This window comes from Neolamprologus brichardi, chromosome 3 (genome assembly GCF_056152115.1).
Source record: "Neolamprologus brichardi isolate AB-2024 chromosome 3, ASM5615211v1, whole genome shotgun sequence".
Classification (NCBI taxonomy): domain Eukaryota; kingdom Metazoa; phylum Chordata; class Actinopteri; order Cichliformes; family Cichlidae; genus Neolamprologus; species Neolamprologus brichardi.
This window is the reverse complement of record NC_142106.1, coordinates 18,807,764-18,829,584: the sequence shown is the minus strand read 5'-3', so window position 1 is coordinate 18,829,584 and position 21,821 is coordinate 18,807,764. Positions and strand designations below refer to the sequence as shown.

Here is a 21,821-nt window from a genome sequence, read left to right as displayed (position 1 = left end):
TTTCTTGATCTAAATAAAGGATCCAGATCGTTGTAAATTAAAGACTCTTGTAGGTCTGATATTAGACACCTTTTGTCAAGCAGGTGTATTCATATCAATCTGATTGATGTTTATTGATGCCCAACATTTACAGATTGCATTGAGTGATGTTAGGATGAAAATTGATAGTGACTGGAGATTTTAGAAATTTTATAATACAGCAACTGTAGCCATATATTTTACATTTAGTATGAGGTAACATGGAGGTTTTTGTTTTTATATTGCATGAGAATAGCACTGATGACAACACTGATATTACCACTCATGACAGGGTACCTCGGTTGACCCCGTGTTTTATATTTAGTTTCATATTTCATGTTTGGGCATCATAAATCAGAAAGGATGTTTTCATATTTATATCATATAATATTATATTTATATTACATTATAGTTTTTGAGTGTTGTTTATTTAATATTCACTGACTTATGTTCTCTACTAGTTTAATTTCTACCACTCTTGAGTTTATCTTGTTGTTTGGGTTGTCTTGTGTGTTTTATGGTTCCCTTTCATGTCATTGTTTCATCTGTGTGCCCTTCCTCAGTGTCTCCCAGTTAAGTCAGTCTTGTCTTTATGTTGTTTTGTCATTTTGTCTTTCTAGCCGTGTCTCTCCTTCCCTCTCCCTCCCTCCGTGTTTCTCCCTCTCTGCATCCCTCACCCTCTTGCTCATGTGTTTGTTTCATCTCCCTTACCTGTTCCCATGTTCTCGTCCTTGTGTTTCATCCTTGTGTGAAATGTATAGTTTTCAGGGTTTTTATCGGTTTTCAGCGTTATTTTGTTATCGTTTTTATCGTTTACTCGGCTTTCCTTGGTCTTTTCACGTGTGTTATGAATAAATCTTATTTTTTTCGGTACCGGTACTAGTTTTATTTTGTTGTATTTATCCGCGACACCTTAAAGGCCGGTCCGTGAAAATATTGTCGGGCATAAACCAGTCCGTGGCGCAAAAAATGTTGGGGACCGCTGGTGTAGAGGTTGTCTCAGTCTTTCCTTATCCCTCGTCTGAGTCTCTTCTCACCTCCCCTCATGTTTCATGGTTTCCTAGTATTTTTCCCAGTTCAGGTTATTTTTGCATTCAGATTTTTACTTATTTCTTACCCTTGTCTGTGCTTGGATCTGCACCTCGCCTCACATGATCTGCAACAGCAGGTCCTGACAGATCTAGCCTCTCCTGCAGCAAGCAGCACCAAGCCGCTGTTTGGAAGGTCTTTGAACAACCATTTCACAGAAACAGGCTCTCATATAAAAAAAAAATGCACCATTATAATTTGTATGTAAAGTAAAATTATTATTTTTTTCTTTTCTACCTAAAATAACATATTGGAATGCACTGGAATATTTAGATTATATTATTAGAAATAAACCACTACAAAAGTCACTGGGTGGAGCTATATTCTGAGGACACCACACCTCTGAGCCATTGACCCATGCTGTTGAAGTTGGAGTTGAAACCAGTCCATTGGTTTATATAAACATGGATCTAGGATTCTCTAGGAGACCTCATAACATAGCTATCCACTCACAGCGAATTTCTGAGTGGCTCTTTTCTAATGATAGACATTGAATATTCCAATATGATATTTTAGAAAAAGCAAAAAAAATAGTTATTATTTTACTTTATACACAAATTATAACAGTGCCTTTTTTAATAGGACACTGTATCTGTAAAATTGTTGCTCAAAAAACTGACAGTTACATCGTGCTTGCTTTAACATTGTTTTTTCTTTCAGATTTTGGATTTTTCAATATGCAAGTGGCTTGCTTGGCGTTACTTGCTGCAGGAGAGGCTGGATCTTTGGATGGTTAGAGGTCAATCAATGACGAACGCGGCACAGGCCTGTGGTGTTTCGACCCACAACCCTGAACTGGACAAACAGGAGGATATGGATGGCATCTTATTTTTCTGTACAGGACATTTTAAATATGTAATTTACCATATTATATATTATCATCAAGATATAAACTGTGCTGTGTAACAGGATCCTCTCATACTCATATGTTAGTCTAATGTATTCATATGTATTATTCTTTTAAACTTAATTATTAGCTTTTTGCATGTTTCCAGTTTATTACAGACTCCCTGATGCTTTTTTAATCAGTTATCATGACCATGGTATTAAATTCCTGCTATTTACAGAAACTGCCACAGCTGTTCTCTGTGGTCATCACTATTCTTAAGTTTGTTTTGATTATTCATGTGGTTATCTATATGTTATTAAATAAAATCATTACACAGAAACTACCACAGGTAATTGAGTGGTAATAACTTATAAATTGCCACAAATCTGTTCAGGTTTGTTCAGTTTTTTTCTTGTTGTTGTTGTTGTTGTTTTTTTGTAAGACGTTTTTTTTAATTAAAAGAGAAGAAAACTGTTATAAATGGTAAATGGCCTGTATTTGTATAGCGCTTTTACTAGTCCCCCCTAGGGACCCCAAAGCGCTTTACACACCCAGTCATCCACCCATTCACACACTGGTGGAGGCAAGCTACAGTTGTAGCCACAGCTGCCCAGACTGTTACTTACACTTTTGCCAAAGTTTCTAGAATTTGCACCAAGCAATGACAGCAATGACAGTGATGACAGTGATGACAACCCCACCAACAATGACACCAATGGCACCGGCACTAACAGGGTTGTTAGTGTTATCATTATCATTACCTGAAAAACACAGAATCAATATGTCAACTTTTTTTTTGTTTTTTTTTCTAACCATAGACTTCTAAGAACACTTATCCTCCCATCAATCTCACAGCAGCAACATATCTGCCAAATCTTATTTGCTTTCTGTTTATCACAGATTTATAGTGATGATAACAGCATTCAGTCACTGGCCACAACTGTGCTGAGTCTGCTAGATCAAAGAGGAGGTGACATGTATCGGACTGAAAACCATTGATTATTTTTCAATAGGCTGATAACATAAAAAAAAAACAGTTCCAAGCTCAGACAGACGCTTTATCCCCTAACCAGTTGCGGGTGACATTTTTTTTCCCAACGGTTCTCTAAACTACCGTAACAAACCAAACGGTTTGTGCAATCTTTAAAATTCCAACGGTTCCTGAAAGCATCAACATTGCTTACCTCAATAATTTTAGTGTCACATCAGAGTCAGTGTCAACAGAAACATTGACAGTAGAGTCTGCATCACAGCAGCCCAGGGTTGAGAAAGAGTAAGTGAGTGCGAAAGAGCCATACAGAAAACTGAATTTCAGCCCAGATCAGTGAGTAATGATGACAGGGTTTCATGGCAATAAGAACATTATGTGTTATGCCATGCTATTTTATTTTATAAACGACTCATCGCCCATCAGCAAATTACAAAATGACGAAAATAAGCAAGACAATATCCTGATTTGCGTGTATTTACATATTAAAGCAACAACAAATGACTTGTCGCATACATGCAGGTTAATAAGGTTTTAAAATTGCATCATTGTAATTTAGACAGGACTCATTTTTGTTTTGTTTTTGCTTATTTTGATTTCACATCATGTTTGATGGAAAGAAAATCCAGACTTTAGATTAAATCTGAGCAGGATGACAATATTACATTTCTATTTTTTTTAACACAGGTACCGCCGTTACGTATTTAAAATACAAAATATGAGTAACTGTATTCCATTACAGTTACCGTTTAAAAAGGTGGTATTTAGAATACAGTTACTTTGTTGAAATAAATGGATTACACAGCGGTACTTCCCTGTTTCATATTGTGGCGGGTCAGGATGGTTTGGGTTTTGTTTGACAGCTACGTTCCGTTATTCCAGGCGGCAGCGTTACGGTTGCCATGGTTACAGGGTGACGCTCTCTCTCTGCGTGTTTCCTGGGTGAGAGAGCACCTTTTTGTTTTTGTTGTTGTGCTAAGCTAATAGGCAGAATGCTACAGGCATAGCTCTAAAGAATGTAGCCTCATGGGCAGTGTAGTCCGTGCTGCAGGGAGAATGGACTGCCATACACGTTATGTGTCTGTGAGCGAGGGAGGGAGAAAAAGGAAAAGTACGAGTTGTCATCGAGCAAAAACGGGAGCTGGAAGCATGTAAATATAATAATAACCACTGCAGCCAAGAAGAGTGCCTGACGAGCCCAGTTGTAAGTACACTTTTAAGACTCGACTGTACACCGTGTTCGTGTTTTCCTCCGAAAAAATAAGTTCCGTTGGAGCAGGCTTTCAACGCCTCTCTCTGTCTCTGGCAAGCAAAGTTGACCCAGACAACAAAGTAAAGCTAGTTTTCGGCTACGAGCCCGACACGGAACCCGCCAGAGGTCCCTTTACTACGGTTTGGCGCCGCGGACCTTCAGTAACAGTAATAAATCACAGCAATAGTGCATTCATGTAGTTGTAAAAAGCATGATAATATATTAAGTAATCCAAAGTATTCAGAATACGTTACTCTCATTGAGTAATGTAACGGAATACGTTACAGAATACATTTTGGGGCATGTATTCTGTATTCTGTAATGGAATACATTTTAAAAGTAACCTTCCCAACACTGCCCAGTGTTTATGTGTTGATCATTAATATTCTGTATATTTGTGGTTCTTGTGGTTTAGGGGGTTTTTTTTGTATTTATAGCTTCCTAAGTTATCTTTAGTATTTTGTGATTTGTAGTCTTTAGGTTTGGTTACTGTGCCTCCATTGTGTTCCTTGTGGTATGTCTAGTCACCCTGGTTCCTATGTTCGTGTATTTCCCGTTTTACTTTGACAGTCACGTGTCTTGTGCTAGAGTATCTGGTTGTTAAGTGGTGACTTATGAACCTAGCTTAGCACAAATATAGAAACATCCTCCAAAGAGCTGCTTTTTACTTTCTTGCTTTGAGTACATTTCAGAGACTTTACTTTTTTACTTTTACTTGAGTAAAGAAGTTGAAGCCAACTCTGCTTCCTGCTGCTTCCAATAAAATAAACCCATTGCAACTCCTTATTCTGTGTGTTTCACTTCATAAGAGAATTTTTCTGACACTTTGGTCCTTTGAGTCCGATTTCAACATCTCTCCTCTTCACTTCCACCAACGCTCACCAACACCATGAACAGGGGAGACTATATGACTCCCGATAAAGACCTCTGCCCTATCACGTGCAAAGTGCTGATTGGGAAGGTAAGGCCGGCAGCAGGAAGGATCTATAAAACTTCCAGCTTTAAACCTGACTTTCACCAGGGAGCATAGAGGGACATAGAGAGACAAACTGTGATGTACTGTGGTAACAGGCTTTGTTAATTAGTTGTGGTCAGGTTTATACAAAAAACATCCCATTTAATCACTGAGTTGTATGTATGTAAAAGTATTTATAAGCTGTCTGACGAAACCTTCATGAAACCTACCATCATCATTATCATCATCACCTCTCACTTCCAGCCAAATCTCCGGTGACTCTCCTTTTGTGGGATGAACACACTTGTAGGAGCCTTCGTTCTCCTTGGACACATGGATAAAGCTCAACCTTCCTTCAGACCTATTTCCAATAAAAGTACCATTTCTGTAGAAAGCAGCACTGAAATTGGACGTAGACTCCTTTGCATATTTTTCCTTATAGGAGCAGTTTAGTGTCACACTGTCTCCCTCAGTCAGAGGAACAGCAGGACCCTGCAGGATGACACCAGCTGAAATGCAGAGAGAGAAACTGTGGTCTCTGACTCTGGTTTTTGTTCTTAGTTACAAAGTTTGCAAAAATATGTTAATTTTATTTTCTTTAATATAAACTATCTGGCATTGCAAGCTTACTTGTCACTCTGATGTTGATGGTGTTGCTGCACTCCCCGCTGTCAGACTCACACCAGTACACTCCACTGTCTGATGGGTAGACACCTTTGATGGTGCAGGATGATCCATTTAATTGGCCCCAGGTCTCACATGAGAGAGAAGACTTTGTGGAGGTGTTTCTCTTCACTGTCCAGCTGCTGAAGCTGCCTGGCACTGCACAGCTCAGAGTCACAGTTTCATAAAAAAAGAAGACTGACCTGCTGGGATGGATGCTCAGAGTAGCAGCTGCAGGTTCAAAAACATCAGGTTAAAACACATCACTTGACATGTAGTACACGCAGTGTGAGAAGATCAATGACATAGATGTTGAAACCATTTATGCCACTGCACAGATTCAAACCAGCGACTGTTTTGGACAAAAGTTTCCACAAACTCAACATTGCCAAGAACGACATGGTAATTTTAGACTTTTAAGCCCCACGCCCTGCTACCAGGGGTAAAAAGGAGGAGCTCACGTTTAATCGGTTATAACACGGTGTCAGAAATATAAATCCGGACATGTGTGGTATCCACAGAAACCTCTGAATCTCAGTTAAAATCTCATATAAACCATTTCTACAAAAACTAAACACAACGAAAACAAGTCATAATTAAACGGCTTTTAATGATTTCTTTAAAATGTTTTGTTTCCAGGGTTGTTAATAATAATTGGTTGCACAAATTTGAATTTATTTTCGATTTTCTCAAATCTGCACTGGTTTAAAAGAATACTTTTAGGTTCAATATACACACACTTAATTCTTTTAGTAAGTGACGCTTAATGACACGGTCAGCTTTTCATGGTTAATCATGATTGACTACAACTGGTACTTTATGTTTGTCAGCAGTAAAGGACTTGTTTCACAGCGCTCATCAGATTAACCAATAATCAAAAAATGGGAAAGTCCAAAGATCTGAATGAAGATCTAAGAAGTAAGACACACGAGCTTGACATTGAGACAGAGGGGGAAACAGACATGGGACCAAGCAGTGGCGGTCCTAGCCTGTTTGGCGCCCTGGGCGAACACTCCCTCTGCCCCCCCGCCCCCCCCCCCCGACACACACACACACACAAAACATATTAAGGATCGTACATTAACATAAAACTGTTGTATACACACACACACACACATGAAGAGAAAGAGAGTTTGCAAACAGCTACCAAACAGCCATCATAATTCCTCATACAATGAGAACAGGACAAATCAACAATTAACAATGACTAATTAATATTAAAATCTGTAACATATTGTATTGTTTGGAGTTTAGTCTGTTACTGTTGCTATTTTTACCATTTCTTCTTGGAGCAGCTGTAACCCACATAATTTCCTTAGGGATTAATAAAGTATTCTGATTCTGATTGTTTCAGGATGACCTGCCATTATCCAATCACACGTCTGCTTACCGGCATCTTTTGCTCGTTTCTCCTCCTCTTCTTTTCTCTTTTTTCTAAACTGAGGACCTGGTGGCTTTGAACTTTTCTTGTCCATCTTCCATTGGTTTTAATTTTGCACTCCAGTATGAACACCCATCCCCCAACTCGAGGATCACCACAACATGATCAAACACATCTACACCTTAGTTCACAGATTCACTTTGTCTAAGGTGTATTTCTGAGATTTCAAACAACCCAGGATTCAAATCATGAATACATAATGGGCTTGGATTTACAACAGTATAAATGAAATGTGCTCTATTTGGAAGTATTAAACCCCGATTCTTTTGTCCCCATGACAGAACAGAGAAAACCGACTCATAGTGTGTTAAAATATTGATATTTCTTTTATTCATTCATCTTCCGGAAGAGAGAGACCTCTGCACACCTCAGACGCCAGTTGCAAGAGCTCTCTAACATTAGAATCATAAACTGTGCCTCATATAGGTTTTATTTTGGTACTTTACACGTCACACAGTCTCAAACATTGCTTATATGGCAAGTTCCTCATTTCAGTCTTATGTATTAATATGGCTGTGCACTAAAACTTCCTTTTTTTTCAGTCTGGCTGAGGACTTAGTTTGTGAGTTAAAAGTGGCCTTGCTCTACAAGCCTTTATTAAAGTCCATAAAACAATATAATGAGCAGATACACATTAAAAATATTTCTCTTATCCCTAACAGAAGCAACAGCCCCCCCCTCCCCTTTCGACGGCTTGTGTGTGAGACTTTAAATCATCAAACTGTAAATTTTAAATTGTTATTGATCCCTTTACCCCGAGTCCTAAAGTGTATATTTATTTTCTTACTCTTCTTATATTTATTGTTTGTTTACTTGCACTGCTGTAACTGGAGCCTCGTCATCTCGTCTCTCTGGACTGTAGCGGAGATGACAATAAAGTTTACTTTGACTTCAACAGCGAGCAGGTGCACCGACGAGAATTTCGAAAAAACATCGGTGCAAATTATAAGTCTGTATCATGATGTCTGGTGTTTTCGTGTTTGTTGGTTTGTTTTTATTTTGTTTAACTTTGCGAATCGGTTATTAGATGCTGCTCCAGCCGGTCAGAAAATCATCCGCCGCCCCGCCCTCTCCTCTCTGCGCCGCAAGCAGCAGGCGCACCTCGCAAACGAAGGGCGCCCTTGCTCCCAGCAAATGGCCGATAGAAAACCGATCGGTGCTTATGCCATTCCCAATATGCGCTGGCATGACGTCGGGGCAGCACGAGTATGAGCATTTTTTTTTTTGCCGATACCCGTGATGCCGCCCCCCCACCACGATGCCGCCCCGGGCAACCGCCCGTATCGCCCGTATCTAAAACCGCTACTGGGAACAAGACAAAAAGAGAAGATGGAGAGGGCGAGAGACATGATGGGCTGTGGAGAACACACATGGATGCACATGAAGGACAGATGAGACAAGGATGAAACACAAGGAGGAAAACCTGGGACAACTAAGGGAGACAAGACACAGAGAGAAGGGGAGCGAGACCACAGAAGGCGAGCAGACACAGACATAAGTGGGGAAAGCTGTAAACTCAATGATATTAGAAGAACCAAAACTCAAACCTAAAACTTCTTAACAAAGCAAAAAATCAAACATCAACAAATATGTTAGCCTAAAAAAGTAACCTCAAAGAGCTGGGTCAAAGACCCAGAACCAAAACATTCTGCCAATAAGAGAGGTCAAACTTCCCATCAGAATTATGCCTCCAGCTTGTTGTTGGCTGTCACTAATATTTGTTAAATGTTAACCAAATATTTCAACCTTTTTTTGTTTAGTTTTTTAAAGTCATTAAAGATGTAAGAACAGTTGAAGAAACCATTAAAAGCCCACAATTACCACAACATTCACTCCCCTGATGAGCGTATGGAAGCTTCTGACCATGAATGTTCAAGAAAGGTTAATGTTAGCTTCAGGGAAAACTAATCCATGTAAATATTCCACCATGTATGAAGTGATGGGAGGAAGTTAGACTACCAGGAACTCACACAGTCCAAACAAAGACACAAACTCTACTCACAAGACCCTTTAACCCTTTGTCTCTAAGCCAACACGGCTCATTTCTCAAATGATTTACAAAAGAAAAAGACAAATATGCTTTCTGATGTTCACATGTAGCAAGGTGTTTTAAAGATTTCAAAAGGTCTTTAAAACTGTGACCATCATTTAAGAATTGACTCATTGCAAATGAGAAAAACTGCATGCAAGCTATAAATGTAAAAACAAACAAAGATCTGTTGTTGACAAATATGGAATAAAAAGTCTGTTTTCTTACTGATCATGAGGCAGACTGGTGCGATCATCGTCCTGTTTTAAAGATGACTTTGTTTCTCTAAGAAAACTCTAACACATTTAAACCACATCCTGACACTGCCTGCCCACACATACACAATGCACAACCCCAAAATAACATTAAAAGAAACCCATCAAGTACCCCATGGACATGCAACACCTTTGCATTTATTTAGGTTGTGCATGTTATCTGTGCTAAAGTTTAACATCAAAATGTTCTGGTGACACCTAGTGGTTAATCACCTTACTTACAACATATTTGCTTTGACGGTTGTACAGCAGTAAAAACATTCCTCTTTAATCCAAATTACATCAATAAAGGTTATTCACAGTAATCATTGTAGATAACTGCTGTGAGTTTTATATTTCCTGTTTCCAGTCAATGGGGTTTTTTTGTATTCTTCAGCCTTATTTCACAGTTTAAAATATTCAAACTCAGGACACATGCAACGTTTCACATTAATCTTTAACCTTGTAGAGATGAAAAGAAATCTTTCCAACACTGCATACATTAGTGTAGCTTGGATGAGTAAAGAGCTGTGAAAGAGACTTTGTTAAATCTGAATGGATGAATAAGGAGACAAAAAGCTTAATTTTGTCAGATGGGGGAGAGAAGAAGTCTCTTCCCTTCACATATATCAATCATACAGATATGACCTTGCCAACTGAACAACAGCTGACCCTGGTGGTGATGTCATTTAAATGCTTTTGATTACAAATCAATGCACCATTTAAAACCTCAATTTGTCTATTGTGTGTACTGTCAACAATTTTCTTTTACTTTCTTTGAACATAGTGGACCATGAATATCACCTGCTCCTCTGATGAGGGATATTTAGCAGGGGGAAGACATCCTGCACTTTTACAAGTCAGACTGGCTCATTCATGGTGGTAAACAGCAAGCAGGGAAGTCACTGTCAGAGATGACATCATGTTTTTGTCCACTGAATTTCAGTTTCTTTTCTTGATATATTGTACTGTCTTACATTTCTTGTAATTTTAACTGTGACTGAAAAAATGAGATTGACTAGATAAACAGAAAGGAGCTGCCTCATCATCAGGCAGGTAAAGGTGAGGAACTCCCTAATTTGGAAGGGATTTCCAAATTAGAGCTCCTTCACACCCAACAGAGCCAGCTGAGGTGATTGAACCAAAAAGCCTCCTAGGTGAAGTGTTTTGGGCACATCATAGGACGAGGAGGAGGACAGGAGGTGAGGAGGGCACATCGAGGCCATGCTGGAGAGATTACATGTCTGAGCTGGCTGATTGTCTGTTCATGTTAGTTGTGTTTTATTGGGGTTAGAATAACATAAATAATATTTTTTCAACATTACTGATAAACTAATAAATAAAAGGATTGTGAATACGTTTTTAAGTAATAATATCACAATTTAATTCATGTATATAGTTCATGTATAAACATGTCGATATACGTTTTTAGGTCTGTTACATTGCACCATGATGTGAATTTGATTAAAAGTGGTTGTATAAAAATGTGATGAGTAGTGTTTCCCCTCATGAAATAAAATACAGAATAGCTGGAGAGTAACACAACAATGTGTGATGCTGCAGGAACCTGCGCGTGCGCAATTTGTAAAAAGAGAGAGAAAGCTGAGTACTTTCCGCTGATGTCACATAGTCCGAGATTTTCACTTTCGTGGATAAAATGTGCGAGCGCATCACTTTTCCTGTCTTTTACTCTGGATAATGTCTGGAGGACTGCTTAAAATATTCAAACTCAGGACACATGCGACATTTCACATTAATCTTTAACCTTGTAGAGATGAAAAGAAAGAAGAACATCTGTATCGGTCACGCTATTTATTCATTAAAACGCATTTCTAATTTGACATGGGAAGTACAGAAACAACCAAAACAGTTTTGTTTTTTAAGTTTGGGCTCTGAGCAGACTCATTGCTCATGTTGTTTGTTTGTTTGTTTGTTTGTTTTTAAATGGGATCTGAAGCGGGTCTTTTATGCTCATGTAGCGAGTTGGATTTTATAGATGATGTTGTGTTCCTGCACAGTGAACTAATGACTGTATTGCTCTGAACGCAGCATGAACATTCACCCCTCCCCGAGCTGTCGAATCAGACTCCTGGTATTTGGCACTCATTCCTATGATAGATGGCGACGATCATGACCTTAGCGTTGCAGATCGGATTCATGCCCCCTGACCAATTTTTTGCTGTGTAACTGTGAAAGAGTGGTGAGTAGGATCCTCCTATGAGGTCTGCAATGTGGTTTATAGTAAGGTGGACCCTGGATGACTGCTCTTCTCTCTTGGTGTACCCTGCTGACGTCTTGTTGTCATCGTTTGTTATTTCTTGTGTCTTCTGGTGCCTTGTTTTGTTTTAACTTTCTTTTATCGTGTTTTAATCTTGTCGTGTCACATTTGTGCCTCTGCTTCTCTGCGCTTTGATGGTTTCTCAGCTTGAATGCCCCAGATGTTTTTAATTGTAGTATTTTAAAGGTGTGCATATGTTCTTCAGTTTTTATATTATTCACTGTTTGTTGTTTCTTTTTTAATTGCTTGATTTATAGGTTCATTTTACTTTCTTTTATTTTGGTAGAGAGACGGCCGCTTGTGAGCGTAAACACCGGGATACGAGCACATTTTAAAGCACAGTTTAAGTTGCAGTGCGAATTGCAGTGTGACGTCACGGGTGAGTAACCGGTAGCAGCCCTTGGGCACTCCTCCCTGTAGGCTGCCTGTTGAGCTGCTATTTTAACTAGAGCAACGTGATGCCAGTGAATCTTATCTCTTTAAGCAATGTCTTTTTTTTAAGTGTTTTAATTAAAGTTCTGCTGGTGTTGTAAGTTCTGTCACTTCATTTGTTGTTTTCTTTGCTGCAGCTCGATATTATTTACACTTATTTTTGTTTATTTTGTTTTTGTTTGTTCCAGTATAGCCAACTTCAGAGCTAATATTTTGTGTGCTGGTAGCAACTTAGCCAGACTCCATGAACTTTTCCTATATTTACTAGAGAGTACACAAACCCGCTTCCTCCCCCTAGTGGGGTGGTGTCGGTTTAAGTTTATTATAAAGGCTTTATGGCTTTTCCTTTAATATCATGGTGGGCGGGTCACTAGTCAAAATGCCTGGGGTGATTTTTATGTCCCAGTCCAGCCCTGATCAATCAACATCCCTTCCTATTGAAAAATGGGAAGCAGATTTATCAGTCAGATTAGATCAAAACGTCTGATCTCAGGTATGCTTAAAATCCTTTCCATTGATAAGAAATCCCAGTCTACAATAAATGCAATACAAAATACTACAAAGAATGCGTTATACAGGTCAACGGATCTTCAAGATGGGCTTTATGTCTATTAACAACTGATTACACTGTCAACACAAAACACCGTACAATTTTAGTTTGGAATGTTTAGTGCTTTGTGATTATCGTATGTTGATTTCATAGTGCTGCTCCCGTTAACCCAGTATTGTTATAGTTCCTTGTAATTACAGTTTATCACAGTGCAACTCAAGTCCTCTATAATAGCTCTGCTCTCGTTTAAACCTCAAGCACTTTCCTAGTAGGTTTAGTTTCACAGTGGCTTCTTTCACTCTTTGTAAATAAAGTGTTGCTTCCACTCATTCTCTGTGCTTTTGTGTCCATACTTCTGGTGGCCACTAGGTTGTGACAATAACCAGCTCACACAGCATTAAATAACACTTTTCCCACACAAAGTTCCAATATTGTTACATTTAAAGCATCTAAAGATACATTTACAGCTAGCTTGCTATTTTTTTTGCTTGTTGAAATCACTATCAAAATTATATCTTATTTGAAAGCCTAGTGATGTTGATAGCTACTATGATCTTAACTTAAAACCCCACCTTTTTGTATTGTTCCAGTGGACCCCCTAATATGCAAGCATATTAGAGAACCTTTTTTTTCTTTGCTTGACATTTTTAAATTCTTTTCATTTTCACTGTGCAAATCAAAGTGATTTGTACCATATACATGTCTTTCCAAAAGTGTGAAATAACTATATGAAAAGCACAAATTTAAAGGAACATTTGTTCATAAATATTTGTTTTGATTCACACTGGCAATTTTACTAAATATATCCTACGTCAATCTATCATTTGTAATAGTTTGTGGTGAACAGGGCATGTAATCAAATATGGTACAGCCATTTGTGGCATAAAAACATTTTAGAATCCAGCACAAACAACATTTATTTCAACATGAAGAATAATAATTGAACTAATAATAATAATAATATTAAGTTTCACCAAAGTTACTAATCTTAGTTTTGATGTTATGACCCCAAGACTAGAACAAGTTAGGTGTGGAAAAACCAAATTTCTCAAATTCTGGATGAACACTGAACTCTGACATACTTTAGGTCATTATTGGTTGGCCAGATGCAATAATGTCAGCCACATAACCTGATCTTTGCTCATTAGCTGGGAGAAAATCCATGTAGTTCTACAACCTCACAGTGACTCATGGGGAGGCCAATTTTGATGTCCATTTAGGTTACCAAATATGAGTTTAGGCTACCCAAGAAAGGGCAAGGAACCAAGTTGGAAAATAACATGATCTGATATCAGATGCAAGGACACAAAAATTCTTTAGCAGAGGCATGGACGCCTTGACCAGAAAGGGCTGTTTTGCTAGATTTTTTTTCTCTTTCCTCTTTGAGCATATTGTCTAAGATGTGTCTCTTTTTGTGAAAAGATAGGATAAAAAGAATGTTAACCAAACAGTCTGGAATAAATTCTGATGTTTGAACTCTTATTTACTAAATTAGAGTTACTAAATATGTTAAATCTCTATCTTGTGCCTTTAATCTTTTGTTCAGTGGACCACACAACATGTTGTATTACATGAAGAATTCATCCTGACCTGGACACCATCTGACAGTGAAGATGAAGAAAATCATCCCATCTGCTTTGTAGTCCAGGCAGAGGAAATTCAGATGGTTTAAACTTTTTCATAGCACCATTTTTATGGATATATGTTGTACTATTTTTTATTTTCTAATGACTATATAGATTTATTTTCTCAGTAGAACCAAGTATCACTTTGAGCTTTGCTGTGTGATTGTAAGCATTCATATTAGTGAATAAACTCTAATCATTTGCATTTCCTTCATTGCTTTCTGTATCAGCTTTTTTTTTACATATTTGTTCATTATATTTTAAGGACCAATCCCAACTCCTTGGCCTTACCTTGTGGGCTTTGAATCGAAGTTCTCACGTAGTCTGTGAGTCACAAAATCTTTTGCTTTTACAATTTTTAAAAATCCTTTTATTATTATAGAGATATTTATATTAAAAACGTTAAGTCGATGGTTCAACAGTCTTTTTTTTAGTTTTACAAAAACAAAATGCAGCTTTGGATGAAGATGGATCAAAGAAAACTAATCTGTAGAATCTGAGAATGACAAATGCACTGATCTTCTAGCTGCTTTCATTTGCTCCCTTTTTTGTGTCCAAATCCAATTTCTGTAAAAGTATAGGTTACATAACATACAGTAGATGCATATTTTACTGCTAAAGACTGAGAATGAAAGCAACTAGATCAACAGTGAGTGAACTGTTTTGAGTCTTTGGCTCTATTTGTTGGTGACATGATGACAGAAATGTACAAGGTTGTTAATAAAAGGTACTGGCACACTTCCCAATATTTGTTTTTTTAAATGAACATTGTTTAGTTAAATGTGCATTCTGTGACCAACGTAACATCAAACGCTTGACAGTAAATATGGAATTATTCAACCACTGTCATCATTACCTCTAATAAATTGTCAATTGTTTGGACTGGTTTCGACTCTTTAAAAGTGAAATCATTGTATATTTTATAACTATTGTACAGTGACAAACAATATACAGTAACATCATAGCTGCTAAGAGTTTATAAAGGATAAAAGTTCAAAATCAGAACATTTATTCAATCCAAGTGATATGCTGATCATTGTTGTGGCTCTTCTTCTTTAGACTCTCCAGTTAGAGATTATCAGGAGCTCTTCTTTTAGCATCAGCTCGAGCTGAAGGACAAATAAAAGAGTTATATATATATATATATATAGGCCACAGCCAGGCATCATCAGTTCACCATGAAGCTTTAGCTGTAATGCTATAGCCATGAAAACCAGTTAACCTAACCTAATTTCTTTAACCACAACACGAACACCAGATAACCATCTGTCAGTTTTTCTGAAATCCCTCAACAGCAGGTGGAAACTTTGCTGTAATATGTGCAGATAACATGGATGCTGCTGGAACATAAAAATCCAGACATATCTTATTTTAGCTTATGAGCAATAGTGTTGTACTTTTAGCACTGTAAAAATTAGCATATTCCATTAAAAGCATAATGTTTTGAAGTGTTCTTACCTTGAGCCAGCTTTCGGTAGATGTATACACACAGTATGAGTATGCTGGTGTAGAGCATGAACAGCAAGATCGTGGCCACCAGATTCGGCAGAGAAGCAGTAAACACAGGGGGAGTTTTTGTTCTCTCTGTTTGGAGAAAAAGCTGTTTTGAGCTATTCTGTTTCAGACCATTTTATATGTAGTTATTATCACTATTATTACAAATATGTATAATAATATGTTAATAATTTCCCGTTTATATTCAAAGAAATAAGAGTGAAGCACATCAGAAGGCAAGACAGTCCTTGTGTAAAATAAGTCTGCACATTGGTGCAGCATGACAGAACCTAACAACAAGCAGACCTGTGAAAGCCACCCTATAACCTAGGCTACTTTTTCATGTGGTGAAGCCACAGGAAGCAGCTTGTTTGTTTGAACAAAGAAAGCTTCATGTGGATGACTCATCCTTCTGTAGTTTGGTCTGTGCATATAAAACAAAATAGAAGTGCTTGGTTTAATACTTAGAGGATTTATAGTTTTACTAGGTTTCTGACTCAATATATGTGGGTCTGTGTTAGGGACATTCAATTCCTAAATCAAATCAAAAGTTCTAGTTTTGTTTGAAAATGAATGGGAAGTACTTTGTTTCTATCTATTTCATCATTGCGCACAACATGACCTACAAAGTCCACGTGAAGAGGTGCAAGAGAGGTTTCAACATGTTTGTCAACCAGGAGACACAAGTCCATTTTTGCACTGCAAAGGTTTTAGGGGTATTACTAAAGTTTAAACCCTTTGGTTTCTCCAGAGGAACATTAGGCACCAAAATACAACAATTGACTGAGCATTCGGCTGCTCCTTATTTGCATTATGGGCAACATACACATACTCTATACAGTCCAGAGAAATATTTCATCTTCTTCCATAGGAATTCAGGTGTGTGTTAACACAATACCACAATCTTCACAGAAGTGGACGTCCCAACAAATTCTCCCTGAGATTGGACCACACAGAGAGACTAAAAAACTCAAGAGCTAGATCTTACACTCTACAGTCCTTAGTTAGATATTAAAGTTTGTGACTTGGGCTTGTTTAATAGCCCACGGGATCTGGGCACCTTACAGTCATTCAGTCGACCTTGAGTTCCTCTGTATACCATAGCATTCTAAAGTCAAATATGAGGTCATCTGTTAAACAGCTAAAGTTTGGTTGAAGTTGGACAATGATACCAAGCACAGCAGCACATAAACAACAGCATTTCTTAAAACTAAAGAATCAGTTTGCAGAAAGACAAGAGGAAAGAAAAAAGATGAACCTGTAAGGTTTAACTTTAGCAGGAAATTGGGTTTTCCACACAGAAATATGTTTGATAACATTTAGATGATGGTGTCTAGAAATAATTTAGATAAAGTTTCAAACATATGAAACGTGGAATCACCTCTAATGCCCAACCAGGTTTGGGGCGACTCTCCCTTTGTGGGGTGTTGACACTTGTAGAAGCCTTCATGGGACTTGGAGACAGTTTCAAGGATCATCTGCCCTTCAGGCAGCCTTCCAATAAAAATACCATTTCTGTAGAAGGTCGCATTGAAATCTGATGAAGAATGCTGGACCCATATCTCCTTGTAGGAGCACCGAAGAATCACTTTGTCTCCCTCAGTCACGGGAAGTGCAGGGCTCTCCAGGATCACAACACCAGCTGAAACATAGAAAAGCAAACTGTAAATGTTGTTGACAAAACAATAATACATCCATAAGCACAATTTTAAAGGTTTAAAAAAGCTACAAGTTTGCTAATCTGAGAAAGAAAATGCCCATCCCTAGCCTGGTTGACGAGGTTAAATGAGCAAAAGTGAGGCTTGAGATGTCACTCACGGACTCCCGGGACCCCATAGTGAGAGGCACTGCTCCCACTCTAGCAATGGAGAGGAAGTGGACCCAGTCACATCTGTGCTACAGGCGAAATCCGCTCTTCACCATCATGACGTGGTGGGTCACGTCCAACAGGATAGAGGGGGATTTGGTCTTGGCGCAGCAACAACCCGGTGGCAACAGGCACCAAACGTTGAAAAATGGTGTTGGAGGAGGTGCGACGACAGGAGGAAACAGCCAGACATGTCAGAGCCGTGGCACTGGCCAAGCAGGGCCGCTGAATGAATTGGGAGAGTGTGGAAAAGAGGAAACTCTCATGGAGTGAAATCTGGGGAATGGAGTCTAATAGACTAAGTTTCCTCATCTGAGCGACATACGATATGCTACCTTCCCCAATAAATCTGCAGATGTGGTTTGGAAAGGACCCATCCTGCCCCCTGTGTACAGTCCCAGCAACACTCAAGCACATCTTGGGTGGTTGTAGGACTAGCCTTACTCAGGGCAGATCCACATGGAGACACAACCAGGTTCTCAGGTGTCTAGCCGAGAAAGTTGAGTGCAAAAGAAAATCCATTAACGCTCAACCTTTCACGAACCAAGAGGATCGTCAGTTTTCATCAACATTTATCCGGGAAGGAGACAAGCTGAGGACAAGCCCCTCAAACCCAGACATGGGCCCGCTGAAGGTTGCCAGGGATTGGCAGATGCCAGTGGACTTGGATCAGAGGTTAATTTTTCCCACAGAGATCGTAATAACTACTCTGCGACCAGAGCTCGTCCTTTGGTCCAACTCCCGCATCTTGCGTACGTCATTGAACTGACAGTACCATGGGAGGAGGCAATTGAGGAAGCATTTGAGCGTAAGAAGCTGCAGTATGCCAACTTGGCAGCTGAGGCAGAGAACAGAGGCTGGAAGATCAAGGTGCACCCAGTGGAAGTGGGGTGCAGGGGCTTTGTTGCCAGTACAACAGCAAAACTGCTTAGATAGATTGGGATCAGAGGAAAGGCGCAACGGCAGGGTATAAGAGAACTAGCTAACACTGCTGAGAAATACTCCGCTCTTCTTCCCTTTTCTGGGAGGCAGTGGGGAGGAAGATCGGGTGCCCCCCTTCCAGCTCCCCTCTCTGCTCTCTCCTATCTTATCTTACTTACTTGTCTTACTTTCCTCGTTAACATTTATGGAGCCTAATTTCTGCCTTTACTCATAACAGCCATCCCTCAAGAGTCTCTCCATCTAAAGCAATGCATTATCATGGACTGTAACATCTAGTCCTTTTACTGAATCATTTTCTGTCATATCATAGTCCACACTGGGTGGTTGTGATGTATATTCTTATACATTTTACAAAAAGCAACGTGAGCTGGATGTTAAACTATGTGTGATCACATAATATGAATTATTTTGTTTTGAAATTTTATTTTATTTTTTTAACTCCACTCAACAAGTATTTACTCACTATCCACTGATATGTTGAGGACATTGCTGCACTCCAACTCAGATTCACACCAATACAGTCCACTGTCTAATGAGAAGACCTTGCGATTGATACAGGAGGATCCATTTGGGCGACCCCAGTTATTCTGACATGGAACAAAAGAGCCGGTGGAGGTGTTTCTCTTCACCCTCCAGCTGGTAAAGTTCCCCGGTGCTCCACAGGTCAGATTGAAGGACTCGTACGGAAAGAACTGAGTTCTGTCAGGTTGAATGGTCAGCACGGCTGCTGTTCATAAAGGAAATGGGAAACAATCCAAAATTATTTTCTTACAGTGACATTGCAACTTATAATAAGTAAAAAATCAGGGTTGCTCACTGAACAACAGCATAATTTTTTAGCAAGACACTGATCACAAACTCACTGCCAGTGCTGTTATAGTATGCTTGGACTGAAAAAACATCCAGTAGAACATTATCAGTCATCAATTGGCCTTCCCGAAGCCCCTATCTCAACATTACTGGAACAGTGTGAAAAAAACAGCAGCCAACAAAGAATAGCTTTGAATATCCTTCAAGAACCTGTAGAACTATTCCTGAAGACCGAATAAAGAAATTATAACAAATCTGCCTAAGAAAGGTCAGGCTGTGTTGGAAAATAAAGGTGGGCAAAGCAAATACTGACATTCAAGCTCATTAGAATTGTACAAATTCTGTTTTTGCCTTATATGCTGTATCTCCATATATGTTTGCACTTTTCAATTAATATCTGCACCTATTTCCTATTTTTCTTGCAAATAAAACAAGTTACAGAATACCAAACATCAATACAATGCATTTAAAAGGAAAAAAATCCTTACATATCATTAGGCAGACTGATGTGATCGCCATGCTTGAATGATGCTGTCTTTGTTCATCTTTGTTCATTTTCGACAAGCTACCCACATCCTGAGTTCACGGATATGAAACTACTGCAGCGGAGACATGTTGAACAGAAGAAAAAAATCAAACAAGCAAAAGAACAACTCAGTTAGGATTTAGCATTTAATGAATTCCTGCTGTCCTGAAAGGCTATAACATCAGTCAGTGCTTTATTGCTTTAATGCAGAAAACTGCATAAAGGGATTGCCAGCTAATATGGTATGGTGATTATTCACATTAACTTTGTAATAGGTTTTGATATGCTACTATGCCCTGCAGGGAAAAACAGCTGTCGGTCTCAACATTTTTTCTAATAAAATGGATTGCTTTTTCAAGGGGGTAATGCAATATCTTCTTTACTACAGCGTGAATAAATATATTGTCAAGGTTTGTGCTGTAACCAGGGAGGATGCAGGAGTGAAGTCAGAGAGGCAGCTTTATTGCTGTAGCAAAACAATTCAAACATAATACACTAACCTAAACTCAGAAAACTAGAAACATGACACCAAACTAGGAAAACTGGGAAATCTAGAACTAGGGCTTTACAATGCACGTGGAAAAAACACACAGCACTTTGAGGTACGAGTGACAACGGACAGTGGAACACTGCAAATTTCTTGTAGCTTAACAAGATTTATTGTCTTAAATTTAGCCAGATTATCTTGTCCATCTTGTTTTGAACATTACAAGCTAGTTTCCAGTCTCATGTGTGAGATGGTTAGACCTGTCACAGATGTATTTGTTACCATGTAAAATAAGCTACTTTACTCTAACGGCATGATGTATAGCATCTTCAATCACCAAAAACTCCATATTAGCAACCTCTGATACAGGACCTAGTCCTTTCTCATTTACAAATATCGGATGCTCAGTTCCTGCTTCGCTTTGACAACACTCCAGCAGCTGATTGTGGTTTACAAGAGACTTGCACACATTCTTAAAGTTTAATTTGGCTGACCATTGTTTAAAAAAAACTGTGTTTAGACTCAGATTTCATACACGTATGACAAATTACAGGTCCCAGGGCAATAATCTGAGAGGGAAGATGCAGCATGTAATCTTCTATCATTTTTTTTTAGTTTGGACACAGTTTGTAAAGACACAACTGGGGCAAAAGGTATGTTAACAATTTCAATTAAATCCAAAATAAACTGGACAAAGGGATTTTTCTCTACAACACTGTCCAATAAGAATGGCAAAATCTTGATCAATATAAGCATTTGTTCAGAGGATTGTTTTAATCTGTTGTCACTTGAAGCTAAACTAGCATTATTGTTTTTTTATGAATTATAGGACATTTTTGAGACAGTTTATTAAATTCAATGAGTTTATATTCCAAAATCTCTTTTTCCCTAAGTCTGTTTTTGTTTCATAATGGTGTATTTATTTCAGAAAGTCATTTAACAACTGAATTTCTTATTCAGGCAATCAGGGTCAGTGGGTGGGACCTGAACGCTCATTGGCTGCTGCTTAAACAGGTGCTTAAAATTAAAGTCTCAAAAATGTTTCTATTATTACAAAAAAGAATTGTAGTGAAATAAATATTTAATAAAATATTATAAAAATACACAATGTAAAATAAAAATTAAATGACACATTTTAACACTTTGGTGTTCCATAGGCTAGTTCATATTAAAAAGTTAAATAATGTATTAGCACTAGGTTAGGTTAGGTTCCTGTATTCCTTGGTACAACCATCAATCCCACATATCACACGAAAGTCTGGACTACGGCTATGAATTGGATTAATAATCAA

The 21,821-nt window shown here is 38.4% G+C and overlaps 2 protein-coding genes across 2 annotated transcripts; both read right to left on the bottom strand.

The window, feature by feature from the left end:
- Window positions 1–2,578: 2,578 nt before the first annotated feature.
- LOC118456089 (Fc receptor-like protein 5) lies at window positions 2,579–9,520 on the bottom strand. Its single transcript, XM_087839200.1, has 4 exons — window positions 9,493–9,520; window positions 5,762–6,025; window positions 5,362–5,640; window positions 2,579–2,697 (listed from the first exon to the last, which is right to left on the bottom strand). The coding sequence occupies exons 1-4, from the start codon at window positions 9,518–9,520 to the stop codon at window positions 2,579–2,581; spliced, it is 690 nt and encodes a 229-aa protein (XP_087695326.1).
- Window positions 9,521–15,471: 5,951 nt separating this feature from the next.
- LOC148103737 (Fc receptor-like protein 5) lies at window positions 15,472–20,035 on the bottom strand. Its single transcript, XM_087839199.1, has 5 exons — window positions 20,005–20,035; window positions 19,170–19,433; window positions 17,269–17,539; window positions 15,862–15,983; window positions 15,472–15,512 (listed from the first exon to the last, which is right to left on the bottom strand). The coding sequence occupies exons 1-5, from the start codon at window positions 20,033–20,035 to the stop codon at window positions 15,472–15,474; spliced, it is 729 nt and encodes a 242-aa protein (XP_087695325.1).
- Window positions 20,036–21,821: the final 1,786 nt, after the last annotated feature.

What these genes read in the sequence shown, in the direction of transcription:
- LOC118456089 (XM_087839200.1), bottom strand. Translation starts at nt 9,520, where the DNA reads ATGATCGCACCAGTCTGCCTCATGATCA. An exon ending in CATCAACATCAGAGTGACAA is followed by an intron (nt 5,641 to 5,761) that starts GTAAGCTTGCAA and finishes TCTGCATTTCAG; the next exon opens with CTGGTGTCATCCTGCAGGGT. An exon ending in TGATGATGATAATGATGATG is followed by an intron (nt 2,698 to 5,361) that starts GTAGGTTTCATG and finishes TGTGTTTTTCAG; the next exon opens with GTAATGATAATGATAACACT.
- LOC148103737 (XM_087839199.1), bottom strand. Translation starts at nt 20,035, where the DNA reads ATGGCGATCACATCAGTCTGCCTAATGATAT. An exon ending in CCTCAACATATCAGTGGATA is followed by an intron (nt 17,540 to 19,169) that starts GTGAGTAAATAC and finishes TCTATGTTTCAG; the next exon opens with CTGGTGTTGTGATCCTGGAG. An exon ending in GGCATTAGAGGTGATTCCAC is followed by an intron (nt 15,984 to 17,268) that starts GTTTCATATGTT and finishes CCAAACAGAGAG; the next exon opens with AACAAAAACTCCCCCTGTGT.